Genomic DNA, 27,319 nt, shown 5'->3' on the forward strand with positions numbered 1-27,319 from the left:
GAGGTATCCTTAAAAAATCCATGCAAATGCCTTGCTCTGCTGTGTAGTTTAACGAGGTGAGTTTCTGGTCCCTGATGCTTGGTGATACCTGTTGACAGAGGCCATCTTCCCGGTCTGATCTCCCTCACCACTGACTCCCTGCTCTGAGGCCGACTCCTGTCAACACAGAACCGGCTTTAACCATCCGTGCAACCAACGCACAACAGCATGCACCAGGCTCACTTAGTGCTGAAAGCGTGACCAATTGTCTTTAATTAAGAGGTAACGGGGTCAATGTCATTTTAAAGCAGCACATTCCAGCAGATTCCAACAGGACCATGAAGTCGACTCAAAATTGCATCTAGTGGCTATTTGTCAAAGCAGTTCTGACGTCTGATGTGTTTTTTTAATGAATTTCCAACTACTTTATTGCACTGTTTCGTAAGTGCCTGTGCATTTTGAGCACCTGTTATTTTTCCCGCTACCATGTATATTCTGAGACGTGTTCTCTGATACTGCACAGCAGGCCTCTGCCCTGTGCCTTTGGTCATGTTGCTAGGGGAACGTACCGACTTGGTGCTGCTGTTCCTCCCGCGCCAGGAGAACCACCAGCGGCCTCCTTTCTTGGGCATCTTCTCCTTCATGATGTTCTCCACCGTGGCCTGGAGCAAACGCACAAGCTCAAAACACTCAACAACTCAAAAACCCAAATGAAAAGGCAGGACCAAACCATAGCCCGAGGGCCAAAGGCAAGGACGAGGACAAGGCATGCTGGGAAGGGACAGAAAACAGGAAGTGGCTGAAATTAAGGATGGCGACGTACGGGCCTGTACCCAAAGACACTGCACATACAACAGAGGAAGAACTCCAGCGCAGAGTGGACATAACTGAGGCAGGAATACTTGGGAGATGGGAAAAGAACCAAGATGGAAATGGAGGAGGGTGAAACAAAATCAGGGGAGAAAGCAGAAGGGGAAGAAATAGGTTTACTAGACTTTTATGGAGCTTCTCATATCGCAAGAGAAATACTGTGGGATTGAACAGAGCTAAAAAGGGGTTTTGATCTCAGTAAGACATGAACACACATACAAGACAATTACGAGGCCTGATTCCACACCAAAGAGATGTGTATTCTAGATAACTCCATAGAAGTCACATAAATTAAACATTTACATTTACATAGTCCATTAACTAGGCTAAATTTGAAGAACAGTTTATCGAAGGCTTTGTTTTCCCCATAGCTATAACAAAAAAGATTTTTGGTTTTAGGTCATCTCTTCATACATTATTTCTATGGTTCCTTTCCCATCAGTTAACCATGGTTTGTCCCTGACTACAATAACCTCTTGACAGTCTTACAAACGTCATTTATTCAACAACAGTGTATGAAGCAACAGACAATGTAAAAAACATCAAACAGACACAGACACAGTCAAATATGGACACATACTGAGGACAAACACATACCAGACCATTTAAAAATGACGTCAACACTAAAATCACCACAGTCACCACAGTAAGAGATACACTGATAGAGATAAAAATTAAACCCAGGGGAAGTGTCTGAGTGGTGGGCCAAGTACACTCCAAACAGATGCTCTTCACAAAGTCACACTTTGCACTTGATGTGTTCTGCAAAAAGCTTAGAGGGGCCTTTGGGTGCAGTGACATTTTGAGCCAGCAGGTGGTATAATATCACATTACATTATGCAGGGTGAATTGAATAGGGCTGCATTTTTACAATATCCATCTAATAAAGCTGGATACTGACTGAAGAAACATCAAACAGGTGGTGTTCTCAGCTACACAGTAACATTGTCTCTCCAGGGATTCACACCTGTGGCGGTTACAGGTCAGGTTCCCTAAATGCCGTGCTACGCTGCAACCCTAATCCCACACCACACCAATCATGTGCCTCGTCCTGACTGCTCAGACTCACTAATCTTGGGTAGTTAGATTAGAACAGTGGCTTGACCCTGACAGGAAGGCTTGCTGCCCCCTGACCTCAATGCAACCTCTTAGTTTGTGTGCCTCTGTACCTTTGGGAGGGGCTTCTGGAAGGCCTGCATGGCTAACATTAGCGGGGCAGCGGTGCTCCAGTTGTAGTACCTGCAGGATTGGGAGAAAACATCACCTGAGTTCAAACAGGGATGATAAACTCAGTTCAGTGGGCACTGTAGCGTGATACACACACTGGTAAGCAAAACACACTTTCCACACTGCTAACACACAAGACTGTTTCTATATTTTGTCACTTAGAAGATGTGGAGACAAAACAGTAGCAATATAATACATTTCAATAAACATAACACATTTCCGATAAACACATGCAATGACACCCTTTTTAAAAAACTAAATAATTATATGTTTAAAAACATAATTATGAATAAAAATACAAAAATACATATTTCTGGGCCAGACTAATTGGCAGAGTATTGAGACCACGTTTGTTGCCTACATACAGACAGAGCAGTATAACTGTAACATCAAAGACCTTTGACTGAGGCTATTGCTTTTACTTACTTGTTTCCAATCTTCACCACCAGGTTTGGGTCATCGATGATGGATGGGTTTTCAGAAAACTGCTGATAGGAAATTGCTTTCTCTTGAAATTGCTCTAAAAGGAGCAAAAATCCAAAAAGGAAGCCATAAGCATCCATTTTCTTCCACAAGTAAACTGATGAAAAACCCAGGCTGTGGCAATGATGGCTGACCTTTTGTGATCTCCCTGTTGTCAGTGAGTCCTCCACACAGAGAGATGGCGATAGAGGGCAGGTCACCAATCTGGTCTGAATAGCTGTCAACCCCACTGTCGACACCGGAGCTGCTGACTGACTGGGGGGACAGGCTGGCGCTCCGTGCCCCGTTCTCTGCACCAGCCCTGACCGCACCACCCCCATCGCTGCGAGAAAGAACCATGGAATCTCAATAAATCTCTCTTTGTGTCTAAGTGCAAACCAAGTCTAAGTGCTAAGTCTCAAAGCTCAGGGGAGCCATGCATGTGTCTACTGGACTCCATGCATTTGTCCATGTTGGACACACTGTGTTGGTGCCCTAAGCTTGGATTTGCTGTTGAGCTGGTGGTTTACCTTTTGGGAAAGTACAGTGCTGCCACTTCAGGTTCCATCTCCGTGATGTCATCCAGGTAAACGCCGTCTGCTCCAAGATGGCGGCTCCTCTTGTCTAAGGAAGAACAGAAAGAAGTAATTCACTGGTCAACAAGTAGGAAATTCAATTCTATATACCTCTAATACCTTATTTTCTTAATGGATTCAGTAACATGTGCATGCTGTCCTGATTAACTTTGAATGCAGCTGATAAAGCATGTCTTTTCCCTGTGGCAGACAGTCTCCATGAGTTACCTTTCTTCTTGGAGGGTGAATCTGTCTTGCTGAGTTGGCGGGACACAGGGCCAGGCCCCGCCTCATCCAGCTCTGACATCATACGCGCCGCTGCCACCCCCATCCCCTCTGACTCCGCCCTCTGTGTGGCAGAAGCAGCAGCCTCACCCTCCACAGGCTCGGGTATGAACAGGCTGAGGGCCGGGGGGTGCTCCTCCTGCCGCTCTGGGGCGCAGTCCCCTGGAATCACCCGGAAGTGTGTGCTGTCTGACACCGGGATGGACACAGGGGCCACCAGCGGAGTCTCTGACTTTGAGGTCAGGAACGACGGCTGCCATGAAGCAGGCAAAGAATGAGGGGAAACAGTCTTTAATTAGCAAATACATTGCCTGTGCATGCAATTCCCACGCAGCCACCCCTTTTAACTAATCAGCCACTGATGCACGCTTGACGAGCAACTATGAAACATCTACAATATCTTACACATTGTATTTACATTTTCTCACTTAGCGCTCTAAACCAGAGCGACTCCCAAAGTCAAGCACAGAGGGCATCCAACAAAAGCACGAAACATTACACAAACAAGGACACCACCATCCACACAGAAACAAGAGCCAGTGTCAACACAATATACCCGACAGGAGTCTACCTTTCCAACGGAATACCAACATAGACCCTGCAACTTCCAAGGTTACACTCATGTGGGTTGCACATTTCCTCTGTGTTTTGAGAAACAGGTATGAATTGTTCACCAGTAGAACACAGGCCTGCATCCTGATGTAGCAGGCTGCTGATTGCCCCCAGTACCTTGGCAGCCTGCGGCAGCTCTCCCCATGCCCACAGCATCTGCGGATTGTCCTGCTTGTCCTTGTCCGAGCCTTTGGTCACCAGCTCCGAGTCACTCTTGGGGGTGGAGGGCCGGGATGTGCCAGGACTGTGAGGATTGGGAGGGGAGGGGGTGCAGAAATGTGATGCCAGGTTACATATTTTCCCTGTGCGTCTGACACTGGAAGGACAGTATCTGCGATGTAGGATGCTCCATGTATTTGAAACCTGTGTCTCAGCCATGTTCACATGCACTTAGGTGAAGCTTCCAAATGAAGGTGCTTTAAGTATTTGTGTTTCAGAATTAAGTCATAAAAACATGCACTTCAAATAAATGTGGTAACCATGCTGTTCATCCAGGTCAGTGACTGCGGGTGAGCTCTGTCATTATGACAGGTGCTTTACACACCAAAGGAGAGGAGAGATGGTGTCACACAGTTGGGGTTATGTGGCAAACCAAAAGAGTTAGTGTTACATGTTAACTTCTAGGGCACTATAGTTTATTTTTGTTAGTAAAAGCGTGTACAATCTCTGAGTGAGATAATGAAATGGAAGCTGTTTGTCATCATGAAGTTTTAATGACTAAGTTTTTGAAATTGTAGTCAGGTACCTATCCAGTTGTGTACTATAACACGTGCACCGTTCCTCAGAGGGCAATGAGTGTCCTGAGTGACCAGATACACTTAAATGGTGAGATATACTTTCAATCCTTTACATTCAAAGCTCTGTCCCTGTGTTTTTGAACCCTGTGAGTATCAACAAAAACAGAAGCTTGTGACTTATTCATTCTGATTCTAATCACGACCAAATACATTCCTGCTCACAAAAATTAATTCGCAGCTAGTCCAGAACCAAGCAATTAAGAGCAGCCATTGCTATATCTACTTAGCATTCTATGGAACTCTTTTGTAGTAACAGGAAGGAGTGTGGAGTGTTGGGTCTCAGTAGTGAATAAATATCTCTGGTTATACCTTTCACCTTGGGTACAATCTCTATGCAGGCGAGAAGAGTAAAAAGACAAAAAAAGAGTGTATCAGATTCAGTAGAAGGTCAGAGCTCCCACAGAATGTTCTGATTCTATGGTTCGTCTGCCCTTCACAGCAGAACAAAAACGGTGAGAAACCAGGCCCTCAAATTAAGGTCAGCATGGGGTTGAAGTATGCTCAGTCCCCAAGAATTATGCTTGGTTGTTGTTCTGTTTTGCATTCCTTCAAGAACAATGTGTGCCCTCTGACTAACCACCACCATGTCACGCTGCTGGTTCGATGGGAGTTAGTACTGGAAGGGTGACTGTGTGAGAAAGGTTGGGGGGGGGGGCATGGATTTGGGGCAACGGGAGAAGGCGTCAGTCCTATACCTTGGCGGGAGCTGGAAGAGAGAGGATTGCTGGGGGCATGAGACTGACAGGCCCCCAATGGCTGGAGCGGACAGAGTGCAGGCCTGGGCTGTGTGCTCAGCCATCTTGCTGTGGTTTTATGGTGCAGCGAGAGAGAAGAGTTACAGGTCAATTTCCAGCACCAATCCCTGTAGTTTGATGATTTTTTAATGTAATATGTATGTGTATATGACTTTATGTAACATGATGTTGCCTAGTCAGGTTGCACAAGTTAATTTGCCGTAGGGCTTAAATAGCGTTATGCTCACACTCACTGGTCTGGGAGTGTTGTTGGCCTGGTCTGACACAGTGGCTCATTCAATTTGAATGGGTACACCTATGTTCTATTGTGCTGGAAGTTGCTCTGGATAAGACTATTTGCTAAATGAATGTAATGCAATGTAATGTAATTGGGATAGCTTGTTGTGAAGTGATAATACTGCACATATGGGCAATAATAGGGATAGTAAGTACGTAAGTGTCAAAAATTCATTTCAGGTACACGGTGATAAAAAGTTGTTGGATTTTGCTGAGCTTCTGGCACCCATGAAAATACACTGAGACAAGCTCTTTGAAAAGCTTCTGGTGCTTTACCTGTATGTTATTTTTTAATGTACAGATCCGACTGAAGCTCAACAATAATTTACCTATTACACAAATTTCCTTCTTTCTTTCTGCATAAAGGAAAATGCTTTAATTAAACCCATAGATAGTGTCTGGCCGGACACACCACTACATGGATGGCGTTTGAAAAAAGGTCCAGTGCTTTCACCCAAAACCTTGTCTTGAGTGTCTGTTTTTTTGGGTGTCGGTCAAGCACTGGATCAGCATAAGTGTTGCTTTGTGGCATTCTACAACAATCTGCATTCTGCGTCTGATACGGCATGTGGTAACTGCTGTGTGTAAGCTGCTTGCTTTCTACAGACAGAGTCAAAGTGTGGGATGACACAGAGAACTTGGCTATGCTTATAGTGGTTCCAGTATAGATTTGATTTTCCGCTTGGAACTTGAAAAATTGCTTCCTGAGGCACTTGGCAATGCATTGTGGGAAATATGCACGGCACAGTAGGTGCGGTGTGCACAGTTGTGGACAATCGTACTTTTCATCCTAGCTTTTAACCTCAGAATCTGGATATAGAACAGTTTGTCAGTAGAAATTAAAAAAATGTCCACTAAAGAGTCCAATCAAAAGAATCAAGGGATAATCCTGCTTTGGACTATTAGTCTCTGTCACAGTCTGTTGTATAGAGTACAAAAACTGGTATAATGTAATACCAGCCATGCTCCCCCAAAACCATGACACATCTAAAGGAACATCATCTATCCTGAAACCACTATTGTATGCTGCAGGTATCCATCAGAAGAACCATATACTAAAAGCATTCTGTCACTGAATATTGGGTTTGCATCATTTTACAACAATCAATTTACATAATGATTAATCCTACATTCAAGCAAATTGCTTTCCAAGTTATCTGGAGGGTTGATCATTTAAATGCTGAAACTGAAATTAAGGGCAAAAAATTCTTGAAGGTGTGCACATGGTTCTTCTGTGTAAGCATGTTATTGGACTACAACAACATCTGTCATTTTCATAGACTACCCTCATGAAAAAGGCATATGTGTTAAAATATGGCAAACTGTATGTAAAATACACAAATGTTTATCAGCTTAACACATGTAGTGTTTACATATAGTGTTATATGTACATGACAATACAAGTATTGTATGTATGGTGTGGCTCAAATTGTAGGAGCATTCAATATTGTATATTTTTAACATAAATTGTGACACAATAGCACAGATGTTAGAAATATGTTCTTTATAAACACCTTCATATACTTCGCTTTGACAAACCACCTGTCTTACTAATGAGGTACTGTAGTACTCGTGCAACAGCCTCTCAACCATGAATAATTGTTTACTGAAACTGACCACCCAAAACACCTAAACCCCTGCTCCGTTTTTCTAAAAAAGAGTGATGTGTTTCTTTTAGTTTCTTGGTGTGTGTGGTGCCTTTTTGACAAGGGTAGATGCGTTACGCGGGCGTCCGTTTTGCGTCCGATCCCACCCGAGGCCTACCTCTGCAGTGGGGTCCAGTCCCCGTCGGAGCAGGCGTACACCATGCTCTGTTTGAAGCCGCTGCCTCCGGCCGGGCCCCCCACAGGCACGTCGTCTCTGTACAGGTCCCGCGCCGAGGCCCTGAGCGACAGAGAGGGGCATGAGAAAGGAGCCCCAACATTGGAGCGGCTCGGGTCAGGCAACACGCTGGGCACCTCTGAGGGCCCCTGCTCCCTGTTGCCGCGGAGCTCAGCGCACTGTGGGATTGTGAGCGGTTGGCTCCTGGACCTCTGCCAGCATGAGTGACTGCTTAGAAAAACAACGCTGGCATTCATGAGCCCCGAGAGAGGGGGGCAGCTTTTCATTACAGTCTTTTCCAGTGGAAAAAAAGAGAGGAAAATAATGTGTTATCCTCATCTTGCCTTTGACTTTTCCAGAGCAACTGCAAGTGTAACTTAGTTACCTCAAGTGCATGTCACTGATTAAAAGAACCACATTGTTACAAGAATATCACACAAACATTGGTAGAGGGGATTGACTTCAACAGTGACAAATTTGACAGATCGGAATGAAATCAACAAAAATATTTTACGGAACATCAAGTAAACAAAAATACAGTCATGGCACAGGGAGTTTAAGTGTGTGACTGGTGCATGCCGGGAATTCTTCAAAACAACTGGTCCTCTGTGTGGTTGGCAATGTTTCCCTGATTTCATGGAAACCATTCCAGTGGCCGCTTCCTAACAAGGTGCTTCTTTTCTCTAACAGTCCCACTAATCTTGTCTTTTGTCTCTGTTCTGATTTAGCCTTGCTTGCTCAATGGCTGCGCAAGCACATAAGCGCTGGCCAGATCACGTGATCGAAGAATCAGCGAGCTGCGGCCTCGGGCCCTGACAAACAAACAGCTCTCCAGCGTTGCGCAAAAAACAGCAAGAATGCAAAAAAAAAAAAAGCGGTGGGAGCGGGGAGAAAACCTCGCCAACCTGAGGGTCGAGCCAAGCTGCATCCCTCCATCATTTCCTAATTCTGAGAAAACCGCGGCTGTGTCACTGCGGCACCACCCCCCTCCCTGACCTCCCCAAAGTGCACACTGGCCTCAGAAGCTGCAGCCTGCAGACAACGCTTGAACAGCTCTCCCCAGCAGAAATCCCTCTGCTGCTGGATGGGCCGGGCCTTGCCTGGCTCCCACCCAACCGGGGCAGGGGGGATCGGAGCAGGGATCTCTGGAAGAACATCCCACATCCCACCCCCTCATCACAATAGGGTTGTTTTTGTCCTCAGAAAGGATGGACTCAGATAAAGCAACACTCCCATCTAAAACAGGATTCGGGGTTTCATCTAATAGCACATTTCAGTTGCAACAATCATCTTCATTGCTCAACCCCACTGCAGCATTAAAAAAGGGGCTTCAGTACAAAGTTGCCAGATCCACCACAAATACAGTGTGTCACTTTACATTTTTCATGCCTTGGTAAATGCTGCAGCTGTAGAACACTCATTATCGGAGCAATGGTACCATGGGGTGCGGAGTGACCGTTTCACAGAAGACTAATATGTCTGTGAGAACTGTCCAGTCACATTATCTTTACTATAAGCAATGCTGCGGTCAGATATGACGTTACCAATAATCTAACATGGCCCTTCAGAAAGTGCAAACTAATAAGGCACAAACATGCAGTCAGCCGAGTCCCGTGGCCAGCGATGTGAGACGCGTGTGTTAGTAAACAGCCTCCTCCCTCTCTCCGCAGCTGTCTCTCCGAGTGAGGCAAAGCCCGGGTGAGTCAGAGCCGCACGTGCGCGGCCGCGCTCTCCCTCCGAAACGCAAACGCACGCCGTCTCCAGGGCTCAGCCCACAGGGAAAGCTGCAGATTCTCCTGCATGGGCCTGTTCGCATAACGATTCAACTCTGTGCTGACTAGATGACAAACTGATGCTGACCGGTCCACCATCAGCACCGTGGCATCCAAAGACACTGCGTCAAAATCCCTGCTGAGCTTCTCTCTGCAACTCCCTGACCACAGGAGGTTGTGGATCCATGAAAGGATGTGTTTGTGGCAGTGCTAAGACAGGGCATTGAGAAGTATGTGTTTGTGGCGGCACTGGGCTAGGGTGTTAACCTCCTGACCAGAGGAGTCACTGGTTCAAATCTCACTGCTGTTGGGCCACCACTGCTGTTCCCTGAGGCCACACTCTGACCCGTTCTGACCTGAGACAAAAACACAGCTCTATACAAGGGAGAATGCACAAGATGGGGAAGCAATAACAATCCCCAAAGTGCTGAAGCAATTAATTTACCTGAAGATATACTGGAGATGCTAAAGCTGATTCGCCTCCACCCCTGCGTGTCGTGGCATGGTCACTGGACCCACCTGCTGCCGTCCGCCTCCTTTTCCTCGTCGGAGCTCATGTCGATGGGGAACATGTCGTCGTCCTGCGAGTAGTCCCCGTTCTCCTCCCGCTTCACGCTGTCCATCTTGCACTTCCTCCGCCGCTTCCTCCTCTTCTTCACCGCCCCGTTCTCCCCCGTGGACTGCAGGGGCCCCAGGGTCTGGATGGAGGGCCCGGTCCCGGGGTCAGAGTGGCGGGGCAACCCCTTGCCCAGCTGGGACCCCATCAGGGCTGCACCCTCTGATAAGATGGGGGAGGTGGCCAGGTATGAGGGTACCACCTCCTGTGCAAAGGACAGACGGTAAGAAAAATCATTATAAATATCATGTCCTGTTGAATGCAAAATATGGCAATATATGCTACTCATCTGCATAAAAGATCAGTTGTGCATTTTAAAAACAAAACAACACTGCTGCTATGAATCTTGCACGTGAATCATACTTTCACAAGTAATCATACAACAGATGCTTAACAAGAAGACACTGCAAGAGACTGGGTGACTTTTAAATCCATAAACCTCCAGGCCCCCTGGATTCTTTGGTGCCTTCCAATCCAAACCAAGATCACTGTAGGTCTGCATTTCATTTAAAATGTTTGGATCTACAGCAGATTTGGGTTTTGTTTGTAAGCGGCTAACAGCTGTTCCCATTGCGGGTACAGCGGTAGAAATAAAAGCACATGTTCTGCAGTAAATGAAAGTTGATCTTATGATAATTAATACTGCACAAAAGCTGGATAAAGGCACTCTCACACACACACACACACAAACACACGCACAGTGCTTTTCGGGGCTGCGAGCACACACCCCCAGCGCTAGGCATACCCCGCCAGGTCACGTTATGCCCACAGCTCATCATGACCCTAATGCCATCCAACAGCACGCCGTGTATTTTAAATCCCTAACCCCGTGCACGCGCCCTCATGCCTCCACCTCTGCCCCACATCTCGTACGCAGAGGCGTGTGCAGCTGTCCCGGGCCCTGCCGCTCCCCTCAGCCTCGGACACCGCTATGCCACACGGCTACGCTACTATTAATCCTGACACATTTCATCATCGGCGTGCCCCCATCATCGGGCAGCGGCACTCAAATCTGTCAGCCCACTGAGACAGTGAGCAGGCAGCCGCAAACCTCTGCAGAGCCGTCTCTATACGACCATGCACCACGCCAAAGAGGAAAGGCTTAAGTGTTATATGGCATTATAAGGCACTACAGTCTCTCTCTGCCCTTTATCCCCTTCTATATTTAGCATCGCACACAGAAATGCTGAAAATGGCTATGCTGTCCACAAACACAGCTGTCCCGCAATAAGACAGGGAATGTTTCGAGCTCCTGTGATACACAGTTGCCTGAGGGTCCCTTTTTTTTTTAACTTGAGTAAGAGAAAGGAAATTCCACTCCATTAATAGAAGCGGCCTGCTTAAAATGGAAGTGGAACAGAGTTAATCCGAGTCCAGATTACCACGGCTCCGTTTGTGTCCTTGGCCTGGAAAGTCGCCAAAAGCCCATCATTTCTGCCCCCCTCCCCTGCCCCTGGACGCGCTCTGCGCCCGTTTTGAATAAAAGACAAGAATTTAAGTGACAAAAACGGTTCCCAGGGCTTTCAGCTGGAGCCATGAATAATGAGTGAATGGTAGAAGAGGCAGTTTGCCGTGCTGTGGAAATGAACAAGAGAGAAAACAGACCAAGGCCACATGAGGTGTGGCTGCCCTTTATAAACGAAGCAGTGCTAAGCAATGTAAATCAACGTCCTACATCCAGGCAAGCTGTAAAAGAGCAGCTAAACATTCCCTTCCCTTCACATAAACATGCAAAGCAAGAATGTCGTTTTAGCATAGTACTGTATGATCCTATTTTCACTTATTATAAGTCTAAACCTTTCACTTCTACACAGATCCTAAAAGCTGGTCAAGATGTATGTTTTTTTCCCAGGACCGCAAGTTACCCCTCAGATCGCAGAGAGAAAAAAATGCAGGAGATTCTTCCTGTGCGGGAGGGAAACAAAAGTGATTTCACAGAACCCCTTTCCAAGAAGAGGCCAGCTGTAAAAAACAAGCCTGGGTTCACTGACCACGTCTTTCTTTTTTAAAAAACCTCGACTGCACAATCCAGTCGTAAAGCAAGACAGCAGCACTAAGTTGGCTGAAAGTTAGAGCTTCGCAGAAATGGTTTTGAAAACAAGAGCGATAGTTTTCTGAAACGAGATGACCTCATTTTTCCCTATAGAGGAGCACGATGGAAACACTCTTCAGGCAACAGCCCCCCACGGCTGGAGTAGACATTAACGGATAATATGATCAAATAAATGCTTTCCAGAGCATGGGCTGACAGCTTCGGAAACCTTTAAAGAAATACGCAGTGTATATGAGAGAGCTGTAGAAGACATTAGTATAGTATATAGTGCTGTTATTTTTGAACGTAATTTTAGATGTGCAATGTTATCTTAAACGCATAACAATTTGACAGTTGACTAAAACAGGATTTTTACAGTATCCAGAGACCAGACAATAATTGCACAAACATGGAGGTGTTATTAGACCTGCCTTGTGTCTGGTCCGTTTTATGTGCATTGGAACAACAGTTATTTCAGAGATCCTCTGCATAAGAATGAAACTGCTCTCTCACCAAACCGTGAACTCACCAGAAACAGGGAACATGTCAGAGTGTTTCACTTCAAAAGCAGAGGGTGGAGGAAGTAAAAACTAGGCCGAGTGAAAAATGAGAAGTGAAATTAAAAGCACTGAATACGTGTATGAGTGGAGCCTCACAAGCAAGCGCAAGTGCAAGGGAACATGCTTTTCCTCTTTGCAACATTTCCTCATGTGAGTGAAATCAGGCTTGTTTAACTGTTAACTGAATATTGCAAAATAATAACCTTATAATATATCATGCATACATGTTATATTGTAATACATAACACATAAACACATAAAGCAGTATATGGAAAGCAACATTTACAAGGACAGAAATATGCTGGACAATGAATACTATAGCTATTAACATCAGATCGGACAGAAAATATAATACCAAATGACCAAACAATGCGTTTCTCATTCATGTTCTGGACAGCTGAAAGGTGATCTGATTTTAATGGCTGGAGGGAAGCCTGCTACAGCCCGGTCCCGTGAGAGAACTGAGAATAGAGCGATTTGGAGGGTGACACGCAGGCAGTGCGTGCCACGTTCCAGCCGCGGCCCCTGTGGGCCCGAGCGCTCTCCCTGTACGGCTGGGAACCTGACACTGCGCTGGGAGGGGGGGGCATCGGGGGGTGGGGGGGGGGGGGGGGGGGAATCACGCGCGCCTGGCAGAGTCTGCTTTTCAGCTTGTTTACTCGGCCCGGTCTCTGCTCAGGAATGCTCGTCCTTAAAAGAGCAGCGTCACTCACTCCCCCCCTCTGCCCCCCCCAACACTGATGCCACTCCTCCCTAAGGCTAACCTAATGCCTGCCAACGGGGCTGAGAAGGAGGCAAGTGCAGCGCAGCCAGCACCGGCCATATTCACCTCCAAGATCTCAGATACATTATTATAGGCATATGCAGCATGTAGGGTAGCAGGGTAACCATACATTACATCAATTTCTATTGGATTAGTAGTTTTATTGGTTTTATTGCATCGTCTTTTCTTAACATTGAATAAACAGGCTGAACTGCAAATGACTGGGCCAACTCCTGCCTTGTCAACTATTCACACTTCCAGTGAACCAACTACAGTGTCTTATTATCAAGCACTGTCGAAAGGACCTATGAACATCACAAGCTCCTTTTCTGCTATCCTTCCCCTTCATTTCTCCTTCCACCCTCTTCCATGTGGTGCAGAGTCTGGCCTTCTTCCCTCTGTATATGCGTCACAGCGTCCAGGCTGGCTCGAAACAGACCCCCCCCCCCCCATGCGGGTCTGGTGGGGGCCGCTTTGAGTAAACACGGATCGTGTTTCGGAAAAACGCACGCCGTCAGGAGATTCCTCTTGCTCACGCCCGGCCCGCGTGGGGTAACGTACCTGATCGTTCTCCGTCTCCTTCACGAAGAAGGCCTCGCCGTTCTCCCCCAGCTTCATGTGCAAACTCACGGGCTCCCCGTTGATCTCTATGTCCACCTGTTCAGGGTAGGGACAGAATTAAAGGCCATCAGTGCAGACAGGACTTCCTGACCGCTGCCCAATGTCACTCGCACACGACCGCTTCATTTTAACGAATGGTACGGCAACTAGTTGTAAATTTATTTAAAGCTCATCTTTCAATTTCCTTTCATCAAAGACTAAAGGACTTTACTTTGATAGGGTTTTTTATTTAACCATATACTGTCTCATTACCTGCTCCTATCCCAAACCCCAGCAGTACCCCCACTCCAGCTCTTTGTACCAACCCCCCCACCTCCCGCTCCAGCACTCACCACTTTCTCGCGGGACCTCAGCACCCCCATCTTCCCGAAGCGCACGTGGAAGGGGGAGCACTGCAGCGTCCCGTCCGGCTGCCGCACCACGATGACGTCGATGCACCCCGACAGGGTGGCGGGGTTCAGGCCTCGGTACAGCTCCTTGACCTGCACGAACACCTGCCCCGCCAGCTGCCCCACGTAGTTCATGGTCTGAGTCTGTGGGGGGGGGGGGGGGGGGGAGGGGGAGAAAAGAGGGGTGTCTAAGAGACGGTCTCCACTGCACCGGGATCACAGCCCCACTGCCCATATGGTCTACTCCTGGATGGGACGCTAGACTGCTTGACCTGAGCTGCTCCAGACCCACTGGGTATCATCAGTTCCAGATGTAAGTTGCACAAGCACTAGAGCCACTTACTCCCTCCTGTCCCAATGAGCATTTATTCTTGCATAAATTCTGCTATGAAAACATCAATATGAAGCAAGAGTAATACCAGACAGTAATACTACAGTAACTACAGTAACAGTAATAACTATAATAAGATGATTCAAAGGGGTATATAGAGATGATTATCCTTGATACTGTAAATGATGATTGTGCATTGATAGTGTGCATAAAGGATGTTAGATTCATTAGGTATATAATTGTACACTAATGGGGAAAATGAGTGATGAAAGTTTATTATTGTTTTTTCTCCATGAAACCTTAAGATGGCTTCATCATGGGTGGAGAGATTGGAGAGAGGTTTTCATTGATTTGTTTATTTTATATCTTTACATTTAAATAAAAATAGGTGAAAACCCTGTGACAGTGACATGATCCATAATATAAAATAAGGGACGTGATTTCAGCAGTCAAAAAAACATTTTCCCAGCAACCTCTCGGTTACACGCATGGAATGGGGCCTCTGTGACCGTGAAACAGTATATATATTTGCCGTGCCCTCAATCTGTCACTCACTCAGTTTGACCTGCAACCTGCAAAGTTCATTTTAGGGATGTGATCTACATGGCCAAGTAAACCCTTTCTGCATGCTTAACACCACATGCAAGCCATCCAGAAACCCTAGACCCCCCGCTATCCCCCCGCAAACCGCGCCACCAGCTCTGCTCCTGACAGAGATAACCAGTCACACTCACTGAAGAATGCCACAACAACAAACTATGCCAATCAAACCACCCAAGTGATTGATTCAACCACTTGCTGTCAGTCAGGATTTGCTCAGACGTTAACACAAGGGCCCCAAAGACCTGACAGATGTGGTCACCGACACCCCACATAGATATCTGATATAGCATTAATTTAGGGGTCTGAAGCACCGTTGGGGATCAGGTTGCGGTCATATGGGTAGGGGGTTCTGGTCCTACTTCACGTGATCGGCACCTGAACCAGGAGAAGGCTCATGAGATGCCCAGCCGTGTTGGTTACAAATTACACTCATTACTTGGATGTTTTTCATTTATGCATACCAGATCCGCATATTAATACATGGGGAAGCTATCTACTGGGCTATTATGAAGAGCGCAGAGAGTGAGGCACGAACACAGGTGGCAAAAGCCAGCAGGAAAAGGATTAAATCTGCACCGTCTGAGAGGGTCAGCTTTCCCGGTAATTGAATCACTTCGCGACCCATTCGTCCTAGTTTGGCTCAATGAAAACAACACCCATACAGGCTCCATCGGCTGCTCAAAGTCACCTCCACGTTAATTAGAGCTCGGGCTGAATGAACGCCCGGCCGCACGAGAAACCACAGGTGTTCCCCTATGACTGAGCCAGGAAAGGAAATGTTGCTGTGCATGGTCAGTATACTCAGAGATGTGCAACGCAGTGACTCAGAATGACCAAGAAACAAAAGTGCTGGTGGCGTGAAAAGCGTCCCAAGATAAAATCACTGACTAGTGGGGGAAATTCAGCTCTGTACATCAGTGAGGCTGATCAAACGCGTGTCAAGCGCATTTCCTTCTTGTTGGTCAAGGAAATCAGAGCAACGTGGTATGCCGTCATCTTCACATCAGCACTTTCCATAAGACCAAAATCACCTTCATCTACAGCTCGGTGACCTTTATCCCCATTACACAGCCCTGCTCTGTTAAAAGGGTGTCAACAGTTGAAATCCTAGCTGGCCAGTTTGTCCTCTGCAAACTTCCTTCCAAGGAGATTACTGCATCAAGCTGTCGGCCCTGCCAAGCCCACGGCCATGGCTGGCTACCAACATTAATGCCTTTCAGCTCCAGTAGGGGCGGAGAAAACCAGCAGACAGGACGGGGAAGGATTTAGGGTAACAAGAGGGACACGTGACTCCTCCCTCATTCCTCTTAGTACTTGTTTATCAGGGGTGAGAGGAGCCTGATATCCTCCAGGAAACAAGCCTCACCCTGGCATTAAACACTGAAACGAAAGCAAATGAGCTCCTATTGCTGTGATACTACATTTGTAAGTGCCCAGACCAGGTAATATAGAGCTTAACAACAGAAATGTAAAACTCACATTTCATCACTAAACTCAAATTTAAAAAGAGAATCACCAGGGGTCACCACATCATTCGGATGAATTTATATTAGTCAAGATATTTTTTGTTGGGCTTGTCAGTATCAACATAATTTGGGGTATTATACTTACTTGTCAATCAAATAATAAAGATCTTTAAAAATGTAGAAATAAATAGGCTAAGACATTTCAGAGTGCAAAAATTCAGTGTGGCAAAACAAGCAAACCAGATTAATGATAATTTATTTAGCAAATCTTATTATCTCTACCAATTAATGCTTTGTCATCCAGTCAGATAAAAGCAAATTCATTTATCATTTGGACTAAAACAACATGATATATTGTGGAAAGCCACTGATCAATGAACCAATGAAATGTAGAAAGAAATCTGAATATACCAATTTCAGTGGTAAGTGTAAATACGTTGTGTTATGTGTGTATACACACCCTTTATGTGTGTTTTTAACCTCAAGCCTGGCACACACAAAATACTTCCCCACACATTCTGTCACTGGGATAAGCAGAGACTGCTTCATGTTTCTGTATGACTTCTAGGCCTAGACGGCAACCCTCAACTACGCCCACAACCACCTTGACACTTAAAATCTCCACAGCAATAAGGCCTCTCGAAATGACAATAGCACTGTAAACCTGTCTGACATGGCAACAAGCGTAGACTACAATGAAATTCAGTTTTGTCCTCTTGTTTGAGATAATGGTCATGAAAACAATAGGGCAATAACTAGAGTATCAGCTGAAGCACGATTATGTAAGATCAGTGGGTACAAATTTGTCACAGTCAATAAGCTGGATTGTAGGAGAGCTATTAAGTATTGACAGTGATCAAAAAGAATTGATTCTTTCTTTTCCCAGTGTGCTTAGTTTGCTGATCCCTGTTGACACGCTTCAAACAAACATGTGTTTTAATGTGCCCTCCAATCACATTTTTTAACTGGCATGGAACCAGTTACATCATATCTTGTCACATGCTTCTCAAGACTTGATATGACAGCCCTGTTATATAATATGCCATCTCCAGCAGTAGAGCAAAATACAAGCCAAACAGATTCAAAATTCAACAAGGAAATGACTCTGACAAACCAAAACGAATCCACCACTGCGTTCCCCAAGGAAATCTCCATGATAAAAATAGATCAATAGACAATGAATAGACAGTGAAGTCAAAACCGCACAATAAAATGCCATTTCTACACAATGATGAAAGCCAGAATATTAACTAGGGACATAATTAACAGTGATTCTATCCAGCAGACACACTGTTCCAAAGAAAAGAAAGTATACATATTTTGATGCAACATTTTTGGGCATCAGTTTGTTTGACTGATCATTCTGTCACAACTGACTGTTGTGACATGCTGGAGCGAGTGTTGCTTAAGCTTTACATCACCTGCACCAAAGAAATGACCGGGCACAGTTGATGATGCAACTCAACATAAAGGCTTAAGAAATCAAGAAAGAAAAACAAAGGAAATGAACATATTGCCTTTTTCAAGTGAAAAACACTCTTGTGTCATCTTCATGTTGAATGCTGTCAAAGAGAGCCCGCTGCCAGTCACCCTAGTGTTGACAGCAGGTGATTTCTGACCAAGGGCCTTACAGCCAAACAAAGTTTGCCAATCACGAGATAAACTTGTCTGGGAGACCACGAGTCAAAACACTTGGCTAAGGTCACGACGTCATCACGCTCTACCTTTGTGATTGTTTTCGTTCCTGCCACTTCCACCGCAAAAGACTAATGCCTGACTCACCGGTCTGATTAACGTGTGCTTGGCAAGGCTGGCAATCCTACTGTTATCGTCCTGCTCAGTCACGCTTAATTCTCAATGGGTACTCCAAGCACCACCGTAGAAAGAATGACGAATCTTATTAAGGTGTCATGCAACCCACCGATGACAATCATCTGGGGTTTTAAGACAAAAAATAACGTTACCTGAAAACTTTACAAGATGTAATGATGCACTACATTAACGTAAGATTACATCAGCTAGACGGGCTGGGGGATTTCAATGTAAGACTTAAAATTGTCTTCTGCCTCTCTGTCACTGTGAGAGAAGACAGAAGCACCATGGAGGTCCATCTCGAAATAGACAGCAAAGCAATTACTGCAGTCAGAAAAGAGCACATACTTCTGATTATCAGGCTGATGTAGCCTACTGGAAAATGTTTTGTATACAAGATAATTACAAAACATGTGTTACTAACGTTCATTACAGTTCTAATGCCCAATGCTCTGTTTTCGTAAAAAAAGTATATACACTAACTAGCCTACATATCTGTTTATGCAATTGTTTCTTGTGATCATCACTGTTACTGTTTACCGAAAGGAAAGCGAATAGCTGTTCTATGGCGGAGTGATAACAAGGATGCTTGATGTTTCCATAATATCAAACCCCGAAGCACTGTATAGAAACACTTGACAGTGCAGCTAGTAGACAGCTAGTTATGTAGCCAACCTATTTACTTCCCTTTCCGTTACTAAAAATATTTATATTTCACCAGACCAATACGACATTAGTAAATAATATACCATATTTTGCTGAATTCAGTTTACGTTTATGATGGGTTGCAGTTAGCTACGGTATCTTCCCGTTTTCATGGGCAATGCACAGTCTTACATTTGGCTATAGACAGCAACTGAAACTGTCATACATGCATACCATTATATTAAACATGCATCCTACCTTTTATGCACCCCGCAACCGTCCATACACAAAATAGACGACAAGACAGCGTGGTTTTCATTCAATTCGGAGACATGTTAGCAATGTAAACAGCCAGCTAGCGTTTTCCCAATTAGAGGCTGTACATTACAGACCGCCTGTCATTTGACTTTGCCTGATATTTCAGGCACCGTTGAAGTGCCTTTTTACTGACACTCGTACCTCCGCCTCCCCAGCACTGTAGATGACATACAACACGGTAAACCCCGCCCCGCCCGTCCAATCAGAGCACAGATGCTAATATTCCTTTCGATGGCTGCAATGTAACACTTCCCATATGAAACACTTTAAATGCACGCAAATAAGGAACATCCTATGCAATGTGAAGATAAGACTATTACACATAGGCTACAGGGAATTCACGTTTGTGCTGTTGGCCAGTGTTGACTTTGCTTAGGCGTGAGAGGAGGGGGTGGGAGGTGGGCATGCCGGGGGACGTTCCAGAAGGCGTCTCCGGGGCTGTGTAACATGATCATGGGAAAGAGATTACGATCGAGTGAGTTCGAAGAGAGCCGTGGTAGAGTGGGTGCCGTGAGGTGACCGCGTCGTCCAATCAACGCGCTCCGCCGCTGACGTTCGATGTCTGCAGAGGAAATTCTGTAACCTGGTTACTCTTTAAAATGACGTGTCAGTGTAACAGAGGAAGTGCACATATTTAAAATCTGAACGGGAAACCGCTGCCAATCATTATGACTAAATGAAGACAGACATTTGGGAAACATACAAAAAAATCTAGCCAAGAATTTTCTGTGTCTGCTACAATCACTCATGGTACAGTAATATTAAACTTGAGTTTGCACTTGCTAGTTTAATGTAACCTTCCTAGATTTTTTATTTTCTCTTCTTTTACTGAAAATCATAATGGAATAATGCAAATAATTAGAGTCGACATCCTAGTAAAGATGTAAGCATATACATATACCTACACAGACATACACACATATACTTTACTATATGATTTAACATTTTCCCAGAGGACTTTCTGAGAGTGAAACAGAAGGACAGTACTAACAAACAGAACCCTCTCAGAGCACAAGACATCCCAGCGTTTTATAAAAGTAACAAGGCATCCACTCTCATTCATGCAGAATAAGCCAGGTCAGCCGACTGGCTACAGCTGCAGATGGAAGAGAGAACATATAGGCCCGAGCCTCTCACTGAAGCTGCATTATCGAAATACCTGCTCTGACAATGCAGATAATTACCAGATGGATTAAGGTGAGATTAAATAAAACAGTGACACTGGAGATGAGCGGAACGGTGGAACTTTCACTTTTGATTTCATAGGTTACATGCGTTGTAAATATATAGCCAATTTTATTTACTTTTGTTAGGATTTTATTGATGATTATTAAACACATTTGAATGTTTCGCATCATTCGGAGGAGAAATATATCAAGGCGTATTTGTAATGCTACATTTATGATATATGTTCCATTCTGCACCATTTTAGGGCACTGAAAATGTTGTTAATGTTTAAAAGGGGTTGTGCAGGGTAAAAGCAGGTAAAGTGGTAAAATGAATGTGAAACATTAACCACAACATGCTACTCTGTTCTACGTCTCCTCTTTTTCAGTCAAGAGGACTGCAATACTATTAACTCGTAGCGAGTCTCGTAAATCTGTCACGTGTCAAACCTCGTGCAGTCTTGCTGTCCCTTCATAGCAGAGAGGCCCTAAATTACCCAGTCCTCCCCAAAAAGTCTTTTTCTGTAAACAGAAGTGGCAAGTTTATTTTCTGTACATTTCCTGTGTTTATAGGCATTCTGGTTTGATAAATACTTCAGCTCCATGTTGATTTTTTTGATAACTAGCTCATGACAAATAAATATCTTATGATTTAAAAATGGACATGTCACTTGGCCTCTGAACGTGTCTCCAGTTTTGGTGACTACATTCTTAAAATAGCACCACTGTTTTCATGTGCAGATACACCTCTCCTCGATGAGTGTACCTCTCACAAAATGGACATGAATAATACTATAAAGACCACTCAGAACATGTGAGAATGGTAGCTATCCAGGAGCTTGCATTGCTTGCTACTCCACTCTGTGCCTTGGGTTTATCTATGCTCTCAGAATGCTGAGAACTGATAATGGCTCTACTGTTTCCTAGTGAAGCCTTCACGGGTATCTATTTATAGTACAACAAATAAGCAATCCATATCGGCACTATAATTAGAACAAAGCCGATAAAGAGCAGACATAGTCACAGAACGCTGGGCTTACGGGGACATCTCAGACACAAACAGCGCAAAATCACGCACTGACATTACTGTGAGAACAATCAGATCGATTCCTGCGCTCGTGAGGCAAACTGGGACAGCTGCCAAGAATACAAACAGTAAATATTGTGTATCTTAATGATGGTGGAAGCAGCACTGGGAGCACTGGAGCGATGCTTCTGGATCATCACTCTGGCCTGTCACGTGCAGTGGGGGCAGCAGTGCATGTTACAGGGTGATACTGTTGTAAGAGCATCGCTCCCCAGCTCATAACTACATTAGGGGACTCTGTCATCCCCTCTCGTCATTGGGGTTGTAAATATAGCTGGCTTCATTGCCCTTCCTGTCAATAGTGCAATTCTTAAAGTGTCTGGATTGATAATGAATACCCAGCCTCTGTCTGTGTTAAACTTTGAATGCATAAATGCAACGCACCTGTTACATACAGTACATTTGCATTTAGACCCCAGCGATGCTGAGTGTTGCTGATGACAGGTTTAGCATTAAGATTGCACCGGGCCCCTGAGCGGCTCACAACTGGCTTCATTCCAGCAGGAAGAGCGGATTTCATTGGCTGAGATTCCCTCGTTCCACGCTCACACCCTGTGACTCGTCAGGTGCCTATGAATCGCTCAGATGCCACTGCAATTAGAGGCATCTATCCTTCGTTTGGCGTTTGCTGTTCTGACGCACTGTGGGACTCGAGGTGTGAAAGATAGTCAATGTTGGCATACATGTGTAATGGGTAATTTCATTCGCTATGCCTCAGCACTCCTGAGCAAGTGCAAAGGGTGTCAAGGTGAGAAGAGCCTAATGTATGATCGCCAATTTTAAAGTTAAGGGTCAAAAAACATCAAAGTCATTAAGCTTGCACTAGCAACCATTAATCAGGGAGATCAGTTTGTGTTGTGTCTCCTTGTTCAGAGAGTTTCTCTTGCGATCTCAACTGCAAAGTAGATAAGGCATTCTGGTGGTTATTTATATTGCTAGTGGTGTTATATAAGTCCTATTAATAGACAATTTGATGGTGTGGACAAATATGTAATCAGAGAGTTGAGTATCTTGTTTCTACAGAAAGTCTCTGATGAATTATAGAATACTTTTATTCCTGCATCATGCTGTGTTTGTGACAACTCTTTTTATTTCATCAGCAGATGTAAACACAAGAAAGGATAGGGCCCTTTGAAACAAGAAGCAGCTTGAGCTGCTGTTTCTATGACGACAGGACAGAGAAACCTGATGAACATGAACAAAATCTATCACATGAGAATTGTGCATGACTGTTTATAGTTTTCTCTGATAAAATATCATATCCTCCACAGCTACTGAAGCATAGGGTATTCCATATTATGGGTCAAATTTGGTCATCTGGTTATATTCAGTGCACAACAAGACTGCTGTTATCTGTTCCATTTGGAACATCACTGTTTTTGCTCTGTTTGCATTTAGCAGAGACCACACAGCATATATGTATCCCATGAAGCAGCCTTCACCTATTCCCAAAACCATTTGTGTAATATTTACATGTTTAATTGTTATCTGTATTTGCCTGAGGATCCTCTGTCTTTCATTTCCATCCTCCTGAAACAACTGATCTGTATCCAATCAATTTTATTGCTAACAGCTTCTTGTCAGCATCTTGAGTCGGCTAATTGGTTAATTGGCTCCACTGCCTAATTATAGGAATTAAATGCAGATGTATGTGGTTGAAAGCAGGCACTTTCGAGAAGGTTGGTTGTGTATACCCAAGGCTGGTTCTTTCCTTTGTTTGTTAATTAAAATAAATGAATATTTTTTTTTGCCTTTTTACTTTGTTTTTTGTGCAAAGTGCCAGCCAAACTCTCCATATTTTCATTTCAAAGCCGTCCTTCCTTTTCTATTCCTGCTTGCATTCTGTCTGCCCTTGTGGCCAGTCTTTGACACGGGAATAGTATGGGGTGTGTTTGACCTTGCATGCAGACATAGTCGTACAGCTTCCCTGCAGTGTTGGTGTCATGACACTGATAAAGCCCCTGTGTGCACAGAGCAAAAGCAATCTAAGGGGGCACATACACACATACATACATTTGTGAAAATATATTCTGTACATTCTGGTTTTCATTTTTTACAATTTGTTAGCCTATGATACTTTATTTTCCAAAGGCTTTATCTGTAAGGACTGCACTGTTGTTCTAGGAGGTCTTGCTTTATGGCCACTGTGCCATCTCCCTCTCTCTGAAACACTCTTCAAGTGAAGGACTGGGTCCGACTGGTTTATATAGATACTGTGGCGTGATTTGGAGACCCTTGCCACAATCTTCCCGAAAAATCATCCTAGCATCCTAAACAAGCTGTGCCAGGGGACGGGGGGGGAGGCTGAGCGGGGTAGCGGCTCTCAGCCAGAGAGCCAAAAATCAACTTGGCAGTGATCTCTGCGTGGCACAAGAAGTGGTGCAGATTGTGATGTCAACACATTTGATTAGCGTTTTTGGGGGTGTGGGGCACCTCGAGAGAGGGAGATGCTTGGACCCACACTGATATTAGTGACAGCAGAACACATGTGCCCTCAGTGTTCACAACCAGGCAAGGGAAAACATGAATTAAACTCTTTTGCCCTCTTGAACTCCATACCTAACTAAAACAATTAATAGAAAACACTATTGTGTAGGCTTTTGTGCTATTTTATGATAGACAGATGATTATGCTGTAAAATCTTTCATTATTATTATTGTTATTATTATTATTATTATTATTATTATTATTGTTATTATTATTATTAATAATAATAATTTATTCTGATTCTACCTCTACTTTTTTGCAACAACACATACCCCAATTCTCTTGAAGACATTGTTCAAATTCCAAGAACATTGTTGTAACTCCCACCTTATGCAGGTCAACAAACAGATCAAATGTCAAGTTACCTTGCTCCTTGCTTACTAAGTGCTCCAGGTCAAGAAAGGGGGGTGTTACCTGGGATGGAATGTCTCGGCCAATCAAAGCAAGGAGGGACAAGGAAGCTTGGGGTCATGTGATGGAAAACTTTGACCAGTGGTGGACAGAGAATTTACAAAGCGGCTGGCCTGCACGACCTTACAGGACAAGCCTACCATGGTAACAAACTGACATGTGACTGCTGGCTCTGCATGAACCACCTTGGTTAACACCAGTGCACAAGGAGGTCAAGGCCCAAGAAAAGATTACTGAGGAAGAATCGCCAACACAGGTTATGTTACGCAACGGGATTAAAATAGTCTTATCCTCCTGTATATCCATAATTATGCTTCATGACAGGCTAATGGATCATATCAATGTGCTACATTGATTGAACCTGTGACTGAGAGCTTCTGTTCAGCCTGACTTTAAATGAATTCACAATGAAAAGTAACATGCATTGACAAAATGCCAAACATTGCTGTGTATACTACCAGTGAGATTGCATCATTTTGTTACTCATATGAGTAGATGATGTTTTCCATTGGTTTACTCAATGGCCTGATAGTCACAAGATTGTTTGGGCAAATAGCAAAACAGATGATGACAGTATATCAAATTAGGGTGCATTAATGGAATATCTTGTGTTCCCCACTTGAAAATAAAATAGTTATGGTTCTTTTCCATTGACACAGTTATAACATTAATACCGATGCAGCCAGAAGGCCTTTACAGCATATACTTTGTTTGAAAAGTTTTGGTTTGGGTTGAGTCTATTTACAGTATGCTACAAATCCCTCTCACCCTTATAAAATGAAAGTGATACGTTCATGTAAGCAGTCTATGGTTCAAACATACAGAATGAACAGGAGACTATGGCGGAACAGAGTGAACTTGCTCTATACAGTATCAGTCTAACCCCTGCATATGGTATATAGGTCACAACCTATAATGACCTAGGGTTCAAGTCCTATTATTTGGGAATTATGGGATTATGATGGGTGTTTTAACACTCCCTGTTAGAGACCCAGTGGTCGTGGCCTGACATGATACTGCAGCCACCCAATGCAAGGCTCATCTCCTTTAGGCAGATAGAAACAGACACACACAATATTAGTGGAAAGCATTGTATCACACTTAGGTGATGACTGGCGTACCATGCCGCTCACCAGAGCACACTCTCCTGTGCAGAAATGATACTCAGCTGGATGTTCGCCCTTTGTTTGTTAGAGGCCAGAGCATTGCTGTGATCATTCTCCTTTAAATGTATGTGCTGCAGCTGGTATTTTTAGCCACTAAAGTTCAGGGACTCCTTACGCCCTGGGAGTCTCGAAGAGGCCCCTCCCACCTGGAACCCTCCCTGGTTGCACCCCTCCTGGTCCCACTCAGTCCTGCCACCTCCTCGGATCGTTTTACAGGGATTATGAAACGCCCCCCTCCCCACACCACCACTGCCTCCCTGCTCAGCTGCCCGCCTCCGGCCGGCTTTAGGAGGGCACCTCTATGCACAGGACACAAGCAGCTATTCACCTGCTTTCTGTGCTACTTGACAACACAACATGGTTACAGGACAATGTTGGTGTTTTGTGTTTTGCAAGCGTGAACACACAGCTCAGAAACATGGGTCTTTTAGCAGAAGGGGAGAAGACCTCTATTGGCTCTGTCCTTGAAGAAAAAACACACTGCGTGAAGATAAACTAGGATTGTCTTCATGAGTTAGCACAGAGCAATCTAAAGGGACATTCTGGTTTCCTTATCTTTCTTTCAACAACTTCAAGCCTTTGGTACACCCATATCTGTAGGAAATTGTTTGGCGTTATCTGTTTACATTCACTCAGAAAAGAGTAACAGTCTCCTTAAGCGTAACCCCTTTCCACAAATCCGATAATGGCTGTCCTCCTGAACCCCAGACCCCACGTAGATATGCCTGAGTCCCCATCTCACCCCAACTCATCTCTCCCCACCAGCCCAGCAGACGAGCAGGAACCCAGCCACATTACCCAGGACCAAGTGGAATCACCGGGGCTCCCACCATCATGAAATTCCTCCACGCGCTCGACTGATATCATGATTCCATTGTTGATTTTCGATCAAGACGCTCTCTCGCTCCTTTGCGATTCCAGCTCCTGGTTAAGACGTTAGTTCCCCACTGATCCTCCGCAAAATGGTTAGCTTGCGACTCTGCGGCCGTCTAGGCAGCTCTATGTACTGAGCGTGTAGATTTTTGGTACTAATTTTACCAGGGCTGTTCTGGGAACAGCGTTCCAAGCAGAAACTCGAGAGGGTCATAGCCAGGCTCCTCCAGCCGAGCTGCTGACTCCTCAAGCATCTGTGTGAGTGAAATCACACCCCAGGCCTCCACCTGCAGGACACACACACACATGCACACATACTCAGATGCAAACACACACTCTCTCTTACACACACAGTCATACTTACACACCCCATTATACATCAACGCACACAAACGCACACACTCATACTTACATAAACACATATAAACACATACTCAAGTGTTTGTCTAATCAAATAGTTGAATTCAAATTTCATACCCAGAGTATTTTTTTATTTGATTACCCCCTGATGCATTGGAAGACTAGAACTGGGTTAGCTTTGA

The 27,319-nt window shown here is 44.7% G+C and overlaps 1 protein-coding gene across 3 annotated transcripts in view; it reads right to left on the reverse strand.

Moving 5' to 3' along the window:
• The window catches only part of LOC118791919 (phosphatidate phosphatase LPIN1-like), a 30,754-nt gene extending 3,868 nt beyond the window's left edge, over nt 1–26,886 (reverse strand). Inside the window, exons 1-14 of one of the 3 annotated variants that reach the window (XM_036549455.1) lie at nt 26,703–26,886; nt 14,356–14,556; nt 13,964–14,059; nt 9,951–10,252; nt 7,603–7,722; nt 5,503–5,610; nt 4,128–4,254; nt 3,342–3,651; nt 3,069–3,162; nt 2,694–2,881; nt 2,503–2,596; nt 2,019–2,088; nt 549–641; nt 89–156 (exon numbers count right to left, since the gene is read on the reverse strand). In XM_036549455.1, the coding sequence (XP_036405348.1) occupies nt 89–156; nt 549–641; nt 2,019–2,088; nt 2,503–2,596; nt 2,694–2,881; nt 3,069–3,162; nt 3,342–3,651; nt 4,128–4,254; nt 5,503–5,610; nt 7,603–7,722; nt 9,951–10,252; nt 13,964–14,059; nt 14,356–14,556; nt 26,703–26,771 (1,940 nt within the window). In that variant the 5' untranslated portion in view covers nt 26,772–26,886. Of the gene's footprint in view, nt 1–88; nt 157–548; nt 642–2,018; nt 2,089–2,502; nt 2,597–2,693; nt 2,882–3,068; nt 3,163–3,341; nt 3,652–4,127; nt 4,255–5,502; nt 5,611–7,602; nt 7,723–9,950; nt 10,253–13,963; nt 14,060–14,355; nt 14,557–19,527; nt 19,686–26,702 lie in introns of those variants that run through there. The other 2 variants (XM_036549456.1, XM_036549457.1) reach the window with 2 other exon arrangements.
• Nucleotides 26,887–27,319: the final 433 nt, after the last annotated feature.

Source organism: Megalops cyprinoides, chromosome 17 (genome assembly GCF_013368585.1).
Source record: "Megalops cyprinoides isolate fMegCyp1 chromosome 17, fMegCyp1.pri, whole genome shotgun sequence".
Lineage (NCBI taxonomy): Eukaryota > Metazoa > Chordata > Actinopteri > Elopiformes > Megalopidae > Megalops > Megalops cyprinoides.